This window comes from Marmota marmota, unplaced genomic scaffold, assembly GCF_001458135.2.
Source record: "Marmota marmota marmota unplaced genomic scaffold, marMar, whole genome shotgun sequence".
Classification (NCBI taxonomy): domain Eukaryota; kingdom Metazoa; phylum Chordata; class Mammalia; order Rodentia; family Sciuridae; genus Marmota; species Marmota marmota.
In genome coordinates, this window is record NW_026000082.1 from 30828347 (window position 1) to 30843074 (window position 14728).

At 41.3% G+C, this 14728-nt stretch overlaps 1 protein-coding gene across 1 annotated transcript in view; it reads right to left on the reverse strand.

The window, feature by feature from the left end:
• The window catches only part of Hdac1 (histone deacetylase 1), a 28857-nt gene extending 15836 nt beyond the window's left edge, over window positions 1-13021 (reverse strand). The window contains exons 1-2 of the mRNA XM_015485327.2: window positions 12834-13021; window positions 9291-9403 (exon numbers count right to left, since the gene is read on the reverse strand). Coding sequence (XP_015340813.1) covers window positions 9291-9403; window positions 12834-12882 — 162 coding nt within the window. The 5' untranslated portion in view covers window positions 12883-13021. The remainder of the gene's footprint in view (window positions 1-9290; window positions 9404-12833) is intronic.
• Between the last annotated feature and the right edge of the window lie 1707 nt (window positions 13022-14728).

Below are 14728 nucleotides of genomic sequence, written 5' to 3' on the forward strand. Positions count from 1 at the left end.
GACTGACGATGTAGAAGCACTCAAATTCAACGTTCCAGAACTTTTACTATTTCTATTAATAAATCCAACATACACTCAGGCTGAAAACTTAAGTATCACTTTAAACTCTGCCCTTTTTTGCTTTACTATCGCAAACCAATGCCAGTCCCTCTCACTATACTTCCATAATCTTTTAATAGTTCTTATTTTGGGAGGAGGGGATTGAACCCAGGGCCCTGCACTTGCTAAACATGTACTCTATTACTGAGCCACTCTCCCAACCCCAATACTTGTATAATCTTGACTGCATCCACCACCCCTATTTCTTCTATCGCTCTTTCCCAGATGTCTTGTTCTCACCACCATTCACCCAGTTGCTTAAGACAGAAGCCAGAGTATCACCTTTAATTCTTCTCTTTCCTCAACCACTACATTAGACTTCGCTTAAACTACACCAATATATCTGTCAAGTCTGTCCACTTCCATCCTCAGGCCATCACCTTTTGGGCTTGGCTTGGATTCTGGCAGCAATCTCCCACCTGGTATTGGACCCAATTGCCAGATTCTTTTATTTTTAAGTACTAGGGATTAAACCCAAGGGCACTTTACCATTGAGCTACATCCCCAGCCCTTTTTATTTTTAATCTTGATTTAGGGTTGCTAAGGTTGCCTCAAACTTGCTATCTTCCTGTCTCAGCTGGGATTAAAGGTATGCGTTATCACCCCAACAACCACCAGATTTTTTTCAAGTCAAACTTTATTTTTTTATAAAGGTTGCCCACTAACAAAAGTTATTAAAAATATTTTGTGGGAGTTGTGCATAATTCCAGTGATGAGGAGGTTGAGGCAGGAGAATCCCAAGTTTGATACCAGCCTCTGCCATGTAAAATTAAGATTTTTAAAAAAGGATTTAGGGATGTGGCTTGGTAGTAGAGTGTCCCTGGGTTTAATCCAAGTACCACAGGCAGGGAAAAAAAAAAATTGTGGGTTAAACAAAACATGTTTGAGGGACTGAATTTATCTTGTGCTGTACCAATCTGCCAAGGACTGTTTCATTTGCAATTCCCCAAGGGGATTATCTTGCACCTTTAGGCCTCTGCACATGCTATGACCTAAAATAGAACACTGTTGTCTTCACACCTTCTATTCAACCTTTAGGTCGCAACCAAAAAGTCAATTCCCCCACAATGCTAACCTTGACCTACGGAGTCTCATTTAAGAAACTCTTTGAAGTACTCCTCTGAGAATCCGGTACTTCCTTTATCACACTCATCAAACCATAGAAACTGCATGTGTGCTTGATCTACTCTGGGAGAACAGGAGCAGGTCAAACTTTATTCTAAGCAATATGCATGGTCCCTGGTGTATAACTCAATAAATATCTGTTGACCTAATAAATTAATTCACTTGGATTATTTCTGGCATCCTTAATGGTCCCATTTATATTGAGCCTCATCCTCTTCCATCTTGCATGTTAGTATCACAAAAATCTTAAAGTCAATCCCCTGTCCTTAATCATTACAAAAGATTCTAAACTCTTTGACATGGCAATTAGGGAATTTCACAAAGTTCCTTTCCTAGCCTAATTTCCTCTGCCTTCTTGATAAATACTATACTTCAAACAAACAGCTTTTCCTCCACGACACCTGCACAGCTTCCCACCACAGGATCAGTGCTTGTATTCTTTCTATTGAAAACTCATCCTTTATTCCAAATCTCTGAGGACACAGCCCATCTCAAATGCCTCTCTCACAAAATAAAAGCAAATCTAGAAACCTATCTTCACCCCAGGCCTCAAAGTTCCAGAAGAGATGACATTACAGTCAAAGAAAAAAAAAATCATAAAATAGGCAGCCTGGGTGACACAGAGTTGTAATCTCAGCTCCTTGAGAGGCTGAGGCAGGAGGATTTCAAAGCCAAAGTCAGCCTGGGCAATTTAGTGACAGTCTGCCTCAAAATAAAAAGGGGACATTTTTTCAGACATTTTTTTCAGTGGTAAGGTGCCCTGGGTTCAATCCCTGGTATAAATAAATAAATAAATAAGGCTTGAAATCAATTCTAGATGTTAGTAAAGACCAATATGTGAAAAGTAAGTAAGCCTTTAATAGGTAGGTATCATAGAAACTGTAATAATACAGCATTTGCACAGTATGTGCAAGTCCTAGGTTTGATCCCCAGTACTGAAACAAGAAAAAAAAAGAGAAAGAAAACAGGAAAAAAAAATCTACCAAAATTAAATTTAAAAGTAAATAAATAAAAAGTAACAGGGCCATATGCAGAGGTATACGCCCATAATCCCAGCTACTTGGGAGGCTAAGACAGGAAAATTGCAAGTTCCAGGCCAGCCTGGGCACCTCAGGGAGACCCTATGTCAAAATAAAATTTAAAAGTATGGGGATACAACTCATTGGTAAGAGTACCCTGTGTTCAATCCTCAGTACCACAAAGAATAAAAATAAAATTAAAAACATTCTAGATGTTGTAAACACCTATATGAAAGGCAATTAACCTTACCTATCCTAGCATGTGTGAGGCCCTGGGTCACCACATAATATAGAAGAATAAAATATCAATAATATAGAAGAATCTTAAAAGCTGAAAAGAAGGGGCTGGGGATGTGGCTCAAGCGGTAGCGCGCTTGCCTGGCATGCGTGCGGCCTGGGTTCGATCCTCAGCACCACATACAAACAAAGATGTTGTGTCCGCCGAGAACTAAAAAAATAAATAAATAAATACTAAAAAAAGTTTCTCTCTCTCTCTCTCTCTCTCTCTCTCGATTCTCTCTCTCTTTAAAAAAAAAAAAAAGCTGAAAAGAATTTTTTCAGACATAAAAGACTTATAATGGAAAAATAAGATTACATTAAAACTAGGAACTTTTGCTCATTAAAGTGAAAAGACAAAGGGCTGGGATAGAGCTCAGTTGGAAGAGTGCTTGCCTCACATGCACAAGGCCCTGGGTTCAATCCCCAGCACCACACACACACACACACACACACACACAGTAAAAAGACAAAAACAAGATAGAAGATATTTATAGTAACAACCAATAAACTAACAGTGGATTATATAAACCAGAATATATAAAGAATACTATATATTGCTAAGAAGAAAACAAACATCCCAAGAGAAAAATGATGAAAACAATTAAAAAACCTTTCTTTATAGTAGAGTAGTTGCTCAGTGTCACTGATCATGAGCAAAATGCTAATCAAAATCACAAAAATTGTTCTATACCTGTTTAAATGGGAACGTTCTAAAAATCTAATTCAAGTATGGGAGGGAATATGACTTAAATATCTCTTATACATTACTGTGGAAGTATAAATCCATCTAACCACACTGGAAAGCAACTTAGCATTTTATATTCAAAACCTATAATCCAATAATTCTGTTCATAAAGATATAGCCAAAGAAATTATTGCACATATATACTAGAAGACATGTACAAGAATGTTAAGTGATACTGTTTCTTTCTTTTTTTAATAACTTTATTTTATTTGTTTATTCTTTATTTTTTTTAATATGGTGCTGAGGCTTGAACCCAGGGCCTCACATTTGCTAGGCAAGCACTCCACCACTGACCCACAATCCCAGCCCTTAGAGTGGTACTGTTTTTTTTTTTTTTTTAAAACAAGATTTGTGGGCTTTATTTTATTTTATTTTTTTAAAGACAGAGTGGGGGGGAGAGAGAGAGAGAGAGAGAGAGAGAGAATTTTTTAATATTCATTTTTTAGTTCTCGGCGGACACAACATCTTTGTTTGTATGTGGTGTTGAGGATCCAACCCGGGCCGCACAGGCGAGCGCGCTACCGCTTGAGCCACATCCCCAGCCCAGTACTGTTTCTAACAATAAAAAATTAGATACAAATTAAGACTGTGGGAGAATGAATAAATTACAGTATACTGACATGATAGAATATTATTCACCAAAGAAAAACTAAAGAACTCTAGCTTCATGTAACAAAATGGATAGATTTTACCTATATATTATATGAGAAAACAAACCCCAGGAGGCTATACACAGATACCTTTTTTTGTGAAGTTCAAAAACAAATAAATGAATACTATATATTTCTTAGGTGCATACACACATATGGGCACACTAAAGTTTTTAAAAAGCAGGAGAATGATAAAATTCAAAACACTGATTAGGGGGCTGGGTTATGGATTAGTGGTAGAGTGCATGCCTGGCAAGTGTGAGGCACTGGGTTTGATCCTCAGCACCACATAAAAATAAATAAAATAAAGGTGCATCAACAACTAAAAAAAAAAATCTTAAAGAAAAAACACTGATTAGATTACAGGAATATGAATGTTTGTTGTATTATTAAAAATTTTAAGTAAATAAATAACAAGATAATTTTTTTGGAAAAAGAATGCCAAGCACTAGCAATGTACCCCAGAGAGTAGAATATTTGCCTTGCTCTAGATTCAATCCCCAGTAACATTAAAAAAAAAAAGCCCAAAATAGGGCTCAGTGGTGTGCACCTATAATCCAGCTACTTGGGAGGCTGGGGCAAGAGGATAACATGTTCAAGGCCACCTAGGCAACACAGTAAGAGTCTGTCTTAACAATAACAACAACAACAACAACAACAACAACAACAAAAACGGGCAGGACTGGGGTTGTGGCTCAGTGATAGAGCACTTCCTTAGCATGTGTGAGGCAGTGGGTTCAATCCTTAGCACAACATATAAATAAATTAAATAAAGATATTGTGGGGCTGGGGTTGTGGCTTAATGGCAGAGTGCTCGCCTACCACATGCGAGGCCCTGGGTTGGATCCTCAGCACCATATAAAAATAAATAAATAAATAAATAAACAAAGGTATTATGTCCATGTACAACTAAAAAATTTTAAAAAATAAAAAATAAAGACAGCTGGGCATGGACCAATGATGCTGATGAGCCAAGGATCATAATTAACCAAATTCTGTGTATTTGTGGTCTAATTTAAAAAAAAAAAGACAACCAGTAGGGCATAGTGGCACATGCCTGTAATCCCAGTGACTCAGGAGGCTGAGGCAGGAGGATCATAAGTTCAAGGCCAGCCTCAGGAACTTAGTGAGGCCTTAAGCAACTTAGGGAGACACTGTCTCAAAAACAAAAGTAAAAAGTGCTGGGGATATGGCTAAGCAGTAAAGCATGCCGGGGTTAAATCCCTGGTATTAAAAAAAAAGAGAGAGAGAGAACCAAATAGAAAAATGAAAGAAAGGCTTGAACAGGTATTTCAAAGGGAAATGCAAATTAAAACAACAGAAAGATAGCATTTGACATCTAACTAAATTGGGCAAGAAAAATGGAATCTATCAAAATCAAGTATAGGCAGGGACTTAGAGCAGCTGTAATTGTATGCTGTGGGCAACTGAGATCATTTTGGCTTTATCTTATACCAGTGAGCATGTACATACACCCTAACTCAGCAATTCCACTCCTTGTGTATCCCCTAGTGAAACTCTAGTATAAGTGCTCTAAGAGATGTTCAGAATGTTCACAATATCAGTATTTATAAAAGTAAAAAACCAGAAACAAATCAAATGCTCACTAGTAATAAAACAAATTATAGTACATTACTTCAACAGAGTACAGTAAAATCAAATATAGCTACATGCATCAACATGAATGACTTGAGAACTTGTTGAGCAAAAGAGCAAGTCATATAATTCCTATACCGTATGGCACTGGAAACAGTGGCATACACCTACAACTCCAGCTACTCAGAAGAATAAGGCAGAAGGATCACCAAGCTAAAGACCAACAGAGCAACTTAGCAAGACCTCTCTCAAAATAAAAAAATGAAAAGAGCTGGGGATGTAGCTCAGTCATACAATACTTGCCTAGCATGCAAGAGGTCATACATAGGTATTATGTGGCTCCATTCATATAACAAATGTGTATAACTAAAACATGCACTGTTTAAGAACACATATTGATAATATTATAAAGAAAAGGAAGGAAATAATATCCCCAAATTCAGGACAGAACAAACTCTGTGAGAGAAAAAAGGTCAGTAAAGGGCACAAAAAGGGTTTCAGCAATAGCAGAAATGTTCTTTTTCTTATGCTAGGTGGTATTAACTGTGATTCTTTATACTTTACATATGTTTCACAAAAATTCTTTAATAACAACTAAACATTTAATGATAAATTTTTTGTAGGGGATGGGTACTAGAGATAAAACCAAGGGCTTTCATCACTGAACTACATCCCAAACCTTTTATTTTTTATTTTGGGACAGGGTCTCACTAATTTGCCCAGGTTGGCCTCAAATTTTTGATCTTCCTGTCTCAGCCTCCCAAGTCACTGGAATTATAGGCATGTGTCACCATGTTCAGCTGAAAACAATTTTTAAAAAAAGAACCAGGAAGCGGGGCATGGTGCTACACGCCTTTAATCCCAGCATCTCAGGAGGCTGGGGCAAGAAGATTGCAGGTTCAAGGCAGCTTCAGCAATTTAGTGAGGCCCTAAGCAACTTAGTAAAACCTTGTTTCAAAAGAGAAAATAAAAAGGTTTGGGGATGTAACTCAGTGGTAAAGTGCCCCTGGGTTCAGTCTCCAGTACCAAAATAAATAAATAAATAAAGCCCAGCATCACTCACACACACACACACAGAACAGAGGGCAGGGGTTGAGGATTTAGCTCAGTGGCAGAGCACTTGCCTAGCACATGCAAGGTCCTAGGTTTGGTCCTCAGCCCTGGGGGAGGGGGGGGGACACACAGAGGGCAACAAATAAGAAACCTGAAAATACTCAAAATTAGCATTCCAACACAAGAAAAAAAAAACTTGATTATGTAAACAGGAAGGTAACTGATAAGGATGGAGATCCCAGGAGAAATTAATTACATGTGTGGAGACAGGATAAAGGAAGGCACCAGAAAGAGAAAATTATATGAAAAAGACTCATGACTCCTTCAGGTACAGAACAGAAGTACTTCATCCATTTCTTTCTTTTTTGGGGGGTGGGGCGGGGGTGGCAGACTGGGGATTGAACCCAGGAGCACTTCACCACTGAGTTACATCCCCAGTCCTTTATTATTTTTTATTTTGAGACAGGGTCTTGTTAAGTTGCTGAGGGGCTCACTAAATTACTGAGGCTGGTCTTGAACTTGTGATCGTCCTGCCTCAGCCTCTAAATTGCTGGGGTTACAGGTGTACACATCACAGTGCTAACTACTATAGCAACTTCTATGGGAAATCTAAGGAGCTTCTTTCAGGAATGATGCCCAAAAGCCATCAATCTCAGGACAGGTACTAAAATGGATACCTGTGCTTTGAGAAAGGGATGCAAAGGTCACATTGCAGAGAAAGGACAGAAGGGATAGAGAAAATCGAAGATTCACACTCAATGAAGCAACACCAGAGGAGGAAAAAGGTCATATTAAGTAGAACAAGGTCTAGAGATTTGAGGACAGATTATACTGGGGTTTTGTTTTATGAGTTAACAATAAGAACACCACACAGATGAAGTCATCTCCAGTAAAGTATCAACTCCAATGGCAGTCATTCTTGGTTGCCTCCCCAAAAGCCAATCCCAATTTGGCTGGGTGTTGATAAACCCAGTCATAGAGATCAAATCATAAACAGTCTAAGCCAGTTCTAGTAATCCTATACATTTACACTAGTGATGGTCTGAAGTTGGCAAATAACCCAAAAAATTTAAGGGGAAGTCTACTGGGAAACTTCTGGGAAGGGTTTTCTTTAGCAAAAAAGGACAGGATATCCCTGAAAACTTCTATGCTTTTCACTCCCAGCTGCCCTTCAAGCTTAAGAAAGATCACTGGTCCCAAGGCCTACTGACTCCTCTATTTTCCTCCTTGCTTCTCTAGGTGCCTCTGTTGGCTCCAGAGCTATGACAAGGCCCTCTGGGACAGAAGACTCATCTCCTTCCAGTCTCTGGAATGCTAAGAAGGATGCTGCTGTTGCTAGGTTACTCGAGCTATTGGCACAGATTTTTACAACACATTCTTATTCCATAAGGCAACATGGGCCCCCAGACCCTCTTTATTTTATCATTTGAACTCTTGCAACAGTTTCCTAAATGGCCTCACTGCTTCTAAAAGGCATGCATGTTCCTATTTCTTTTTCATTTAAAACACTTTACTTGTTCCTATTTGCCTCTAGAAGAGGTTAAACTGGGAACTGTTTAATTTGATCCACAAATGTACTGATGTTTTGTCACACACGTGTTAAAATACAAAAACCTTCATTCACCATTTTAAATCTGGCAGATTTTATGAGCAAGATTTCTAGATTCTCTTTAAAAACTGGAAAATCAAGCAAAAATTAGCTGAAGAAGTCGTCTCGAAGTTGGTAAGACTCTGTAGCAACTAGAGATCTGGCATCTAGTTCTACATAGTCTTAATCTTTTCTTTTGAGCCAGGCATAGTAACCCATGCTTGTAACTCCAGCAACTTGGGACGCTGAGGTAGGACTGCAAGTTGGATGCCAGTCTGCACAACTTAGTGAGACCCTGTCTTAAAATAAAATATAAAGGACTCAGTAAAGCTCAGTAGTAGAATGCTCCTGAGTTCAATCCCCAGTACAACAAAAAACAAAATAAAACAACAACAAAGCATCACATTTTTTTGGCCCTGACCCACCAGTTTCTTAGTACAGCCCATCCAACCCTTGCTGACCTCTCCAGCTCTATCTCCCATCACTCACACCACAAACTCACACTGGGTACCTGCTTACTGACCTACTTATATTTTCCCCAAACGTTATATTTTCCTTACTTTTGCCTCTTTGCCTTTGTTTTTCCCTTGGCCAGAAATGTCGGTCCCTTCTAAGCTAAACTTTATAAATAAATCGTTAAAACCCTGCTTAGGCCGGGCGAAGTGGCCCACAGCTATAATCTGAGCAACTTGGGATGCTGAGACAAGAGGATCACAAGTTCAAGGTCAGCCTCAGCAAAAAAAAGGACTAGGGATGAAGCTCAGTGGTAAAGCATCCCTGGGTTCAATCCCCAGTGCCAAAAAGAGAGACAAAAAATAAAATAAAACCCTGTTTAGACATCACCTCTAGGAAACATTCCATCGCTCCCTTCTTCCTTCATTCCTCATTATTTCTGCATCTTCTATGTTCTTTAACTGTGGTACATACACATAGTTTATTTGTTTACCTGTAGATCTCAGAACTGGAGAAAATATCTCAAAACCCAGAATTTCTATCATGTACAATACCTGCTACATAATAGTTACTCAACACGTTTATTAACAAATGAATGAGTAGTTGAGAAAATGAGATAATCAATGACATATGGGAATCAGAGCCAAGGAGGTTAGACAGGGATAGTGCTCCCAGGAACTCACATAAATTTCCATTTTTCGGTAGAGACCATAGTTGAGCAGCAAATTGTGAGTCATGCGGATTCGGTGAGGCTTCATTGGGTGGCCTTGTCCATAATAGTAATTTCCAACATCCCCTGAAGAAGAGTGACAACTTCAGTAAAACACACACACACACTCCCAGGAGGAAAAGCTAGGAATTTTTACAGCAAACTCTCAAACTCTCTTTCTGGTTCATTTCTAGTTTCCAAGATTCTCTGCCACCTTGAGGAAGGGGAATTCCAAAAGAAACAAAAAAAAAGCAGGGGACCCTGGTAAGGTCAGCACTTAAAGATGAATCTAGCCCACTTTCTTCTTCTGGAACCCATTAGCACTAGAGTTCATTCTAAAGCTACTGGGGAAAAAAAAAATAAAAAAATAAAAAATAAAGCTACTGGGGAACAGCAGCCAGTGTGGCAACTCACTTCACGACTCTAAGGAATTCCCTCCTATAACAGAAAATTAACCATCACTTACTTAGAATTATTATAAGCCACAATTCACCTCTTATATTGTGACACTTTATAGTGTCAAAGCACATTCATTTTACTTTCTCACTAGATTCTTATAAGTTGGTTGTGGCGTATCCTTCCTGCTTAATAGATAAAACCCTTATTGCCTTCTAATTGGTCCCTCTATGTTCCGTCCAAACTATCTAACTCTATTTTCAGTCCAGACCATCTACTACACTGTCACCAGAGTTATCTTCCTAATCCAAAGTTCTAATAACTCCACTCTCATACTCAAAATCCTTAATGGCTCCCCATCTCCTACAGGATAAAAAGTAAAGCCAGGGATGATGGCACATGCCTATGATCCCAGCTACTTGGGAGGCAGGAGGATCATGAAAGGCCAGCCTAGACAACTTAGTGAGACCCTGTCTCAAAACGAAAAGGACTAAGAGTATGGCTCAGTGGTGGAACACCCCAGGATTCAATCCCCAGAACCACAAAAAAATTAAATGCACTGAATTGAGACTCAAAGAAATTAAGTGCCTAGGGCTGAGGTTGTGGCTCAGTGGTAGAGTGCCGGCTTAGCATGTGCAAAGCCTTGGGTTCGATCCTCAGCAACACATAAAAATAAATAAATTAATTAAAGGTATTATGTCCAACTACAACTAAAAATTTTAAAGAAAAAAAAAAAAGAAAGAAAGAATTTAAGTGCCTGTCCAAAAACACACAGGTAATGAGGGATCTGGAAGTCAACTCTCTGACTCCAAATTCAGTATGCAAAAAGCTACACTGGGTTTCCCAGGTATCTAATTCAGTGTGCATATAATCTAAAGGGTCCTATAGGTAGAAAGTTCCTTGAACAATACAATACTCCAAAATTGAGTGAACTTTACATTCAAAGATCTCTAATTAGATGGCCTTTGGGATAAGGCAGAGCTTTCAGTACCCAGGGGCCTTGGTTCCTAGCAACTCTTTCACCTATCCATTCCTGAATCTACCAAAATCCATATCTCTGTATCCTTCCTTCATTTAATCAACAAGTATTTATTGAGTCTACTGTGATCTACACACTGTTTTGGGGGCTAGGGAAGTAGACAAGGCACAATCCTTTCCCAAGAGAGCTTACTGACTACAAGAAATGTGACCAAGCAAACAGGCGATTTATTTTTCTTTCCTTTTTTTTTTTTTTTTGGTGGTATGGGGATTGAACCCAAGCGCTCTACCACTGAGCTATATCCCCAGCCTCTTTTAATACAGGATCTAAGTTGCTGAGGCTGGTCTCAAACTTATGATCCTCCTACCTCAGTCTCCCAAGTCACTGGGATTATAGGCATGCACCACCATGCCCAACTCAAATGGGCAATGTGGATACACAAGTCAGAAGTACTGATGGGAATACAGACCATGAGGACCACTAGACTGGTTCTCAGTCCAGTCCATTAGAATTTCACCCTGGATCCTTTTCATCCTATACAATTTCCTGAGTAACTACATCCCCTTCTAAATAACTAAGATTACTCTCTATACTAACATCTACCAAAAGCTTCTATCTTCTCATTTCTGTCTTTTACATAGCAGATGTAAATGGTCAACTGCTTACTGGATAGCCTCTAGTTGGATGTCCCCTAAATACCTCAATAATTTTGTTGTTGTTTTGCAGCACTAGACTAGAACCAGTTCCTTGCACATGGTATGCAAGTGCTCTACACTGAGCTACATCCCACGCCCTTTTTTTATTTTGAGGCAGGGTCTCACTATGATTCCCAGGCTGGTCTCAATTTGCAATCCTCCTGCCTCAACCTCCCAAACTGTTGGGATTACAGGCATGTGCATCACATAGTCAGTTCTAAAAAATAAAAATAAAATCCAAAGTTATTAACTGACATGGTTCTTGGCAAAAATCTATTATCTATTATGCAAGAAACTTGTGAACAAGCCTTCCTTTTTTACCCGAACATCCAATAATTTCTGACCCAGAGATATTTCTAACATATAACCCTCAGGACTTTAATGATTCACAAGTGTCCTCAGAATAAAGTCCAACTTTCTCAGGATTGCATGCCCAGCCCTTCACAATCTGGTCCCTATTTATTTCCCAAGCTTCCTCACTTACAATTCCTCCCTCTGTCCTGCCCTGCTCCCCACCTTCTACGCTATACCCCCAAATCTATGCATCAGCCATACTGTCTAAATGCCTTCTGTTTTTCAAAGGTACTGTCTTCTGCTTGCCTCTAACCTTGCCTTCCCTATACCTGGCTAATAACTTCTATTCTTCAGGTCCTAAGTGAAATGCCACCTCCTTCCCTGACCCCTCAAGCTGCGTGGGGTGCCTCTTTTCTCTGCTCCCCAACACTCTTGAGACCGCCCTCACCCAGCACCATAATGGGGTGACCCTTCTGACACTGTCTAGCTCCCCCTTTAGACTGAGCTGAAGATGGGAAGTGACTTGATGACCCCCCCCACCATCGCGCCCCGGCCCCGGCGCCCAAACACTTAACTAGAACAGAATGAGCTGCTCCATAGATTTTTGTTCAATGAAAAGTCTGTTTTAACAGGGTGCATCCTTCTCCTTCCAACCCCTGGGGCCCCACTTCCCAGCAGGACTGCAGGCCCGGCTCAGAGGCTGGGGGAGGGGAAGCGGGTGACCCGAGCTGCAGGACTCTCACCAAAAAACCATGAGCAAGGATCGGGACAGCGAAAGATCTTTGTATTCTCGGTAGGAAAATATATCCTTGCAACCGTCTCCATCAGACTCCGTCTCCCCCCTCGGACTGAGCCTCCCCCTCCGGGAGTCCCGCCCAAACTCTCCACATCAAACTCCTTCGGAATCTTCCACCAAGTTACCTCCTGCTTCCCCCGCCCGCCCCCCTCGGCCTCGGCCTCCTCTCTCAGCCTCGACCTCCTCTCTCAGCCTCGACTTCCTTCTCAGCCTCCTCCCTCAGCCTCGACCTCCTTTCTTCTCAGCCTCCTCCCTCAGCCCTGCCCCAACGCTCAGCCTCCCCGCTCGGGTCTCTTCAGCCTGCAATCCCCGGTCCCGCCGGCCCGGCCCCGCCCCCGCCGCCAGGACGATGCTCACCGTCGTAGTAGTAACAGACTTTCCTCCTGGTGCCCTGAGTCTGCGCCATCTTGCTGCCTCCTGTCCCTCCCGTCAGTCGGTCCGTCAGCCCTCCCGCCCGCGGCTCTGCAGGGCGTCCGACCAGGAGGAGGGGCGGTTCTCCAGCCCGCCCCGCCCGTCCCCTCCTGGGCTCACCTATAGCCGCGCAGCCCGGGCACGGCTCCAGCCAATCAGCTAGCGCAAGGTCGGGCCCGGAACTCTGCAGGGGGCAAGGGCAGCCCAGAGAGGCCGCCTGGGGCCCCCTGGGCCTGTACCAAGGTCTGCGACGGAGGGGTGAGGGAGCTGCCCGGGGACCGTACCATCAGTCCCGGGGGAGGAAAGCAGCTCGGTAAAGTGCACAGTCCCATTTCTTCATTGGGAGCGCGCTTGGAGAGCAGAGGCCAACTTTCTAATTTTACAAAGAATAAATCAAGGCCCACAGAAGAAAAGTGACTTGTACAAGGTCACTCAGCTAATGAATAGGCTGATCCTGGATTAGAATGAGGAAAAAAAATGACAAGAAAAAGAAAGTAAACTAATATTTCTCAAGGGACTTCTGTGGGCCAAGAACTGTGCAAGAGCTTCGCAAAGCCCCGCCCTTGCTAAGCAAGCCCTTTATCACTGAACTGCCCTCCCCACACCCCACCCCTGCGGTCTTTTAATTTTGTTTGGAGCTGAGAGTTTCCCTAAATTGCTCTGGGCATGCAATTCTCCTTGAATTTGCAATCCTCCTGCCTCAGCCTCCCAAGTAGCTGGGGTTAAAAGTATACCCACCCAAGTAGCTGGGATTACAGTCTTGCGCCACCCATCCATGGTAATTGTACAGATTTTTTTTTTTTTAATTGCCTACTATGCACAAGAAGCACTGTAACAAAGTGGCAGAACCCAGCCTTTCTAATTCCAAAGCTTGCCCACCCTGATTCAATCACTGCAGATGACTGAGGAGTCTTAAAAAAATAAATTTGAGGCTGAGCTGGTGGTGCACGCCTATAAATACAGCAACTAGGGAGATTGAGGCAGGAGGATTGCAAGTTAGATGTCAACTTCAGCAACTTAATGAGATCCTATCTCAAAATAAAAAATGGCTAGGGATATGGTTCAGTAGTTACAGGGCCTTGGATTCAATCTCTTGACACACACACAAAAAAGGGGGGGGGTTGATCATCTTTATTAGGAAAGCAGGTTTTTCGGCTTTGATGCTATTGACTTTTGGAGCTGGATAATAATAATTAGTATTTTTTAATGGATCACCTGTAAGACTGATGAGATGGGACTCTTAGAGGAGATATCAAAGAACAGCGATGGGATGCAAGTTCCTGGGTAAATTACAGAACTGAGACAATAAAACATTAGGGAGTAGGGTCTGCAGGGACTGTCAAGGCACTGGGATTGCCAGGAATAAGAGGAATTCTGGAGATAACGGGGGTCTGAGATCAGAAGGGGACAACAGAAGCTATTGGGGGACTTCAGAAATCGAGGGTCGTCGAAAGTGGGGACAGAGTCAGGTCATGGCTTGGCTTTTACCTAGATAATTCTTTATTTCAAGGGTTGTCATATGCATTGTAGATACTTATTGTAAGGGTAAAAGAAATTGAAGTTAAAGCATAAAAGTTAAAGGGTAAAAGACCGGGTGTTGTAAAGTTTCTAAGCTGCAAGGTCTGAGTTAAAATGTAAAGGATTAGGTATTGTTAGGTTTCTATGCTACCTGCAAAACCTGAAATTTCTGTAGCTGTTAAGACAATGCTTGGAACTGCCCAGTAAATATTTCCCCTGACTATTTGGATTGTTTAATAAGGGCTCTGTGTGGTCGCACATAGGCATTGCAGGGCCTGGACCAATCAGTTTAAATGTAACCCCCTCCTTAGGAATGACCTATC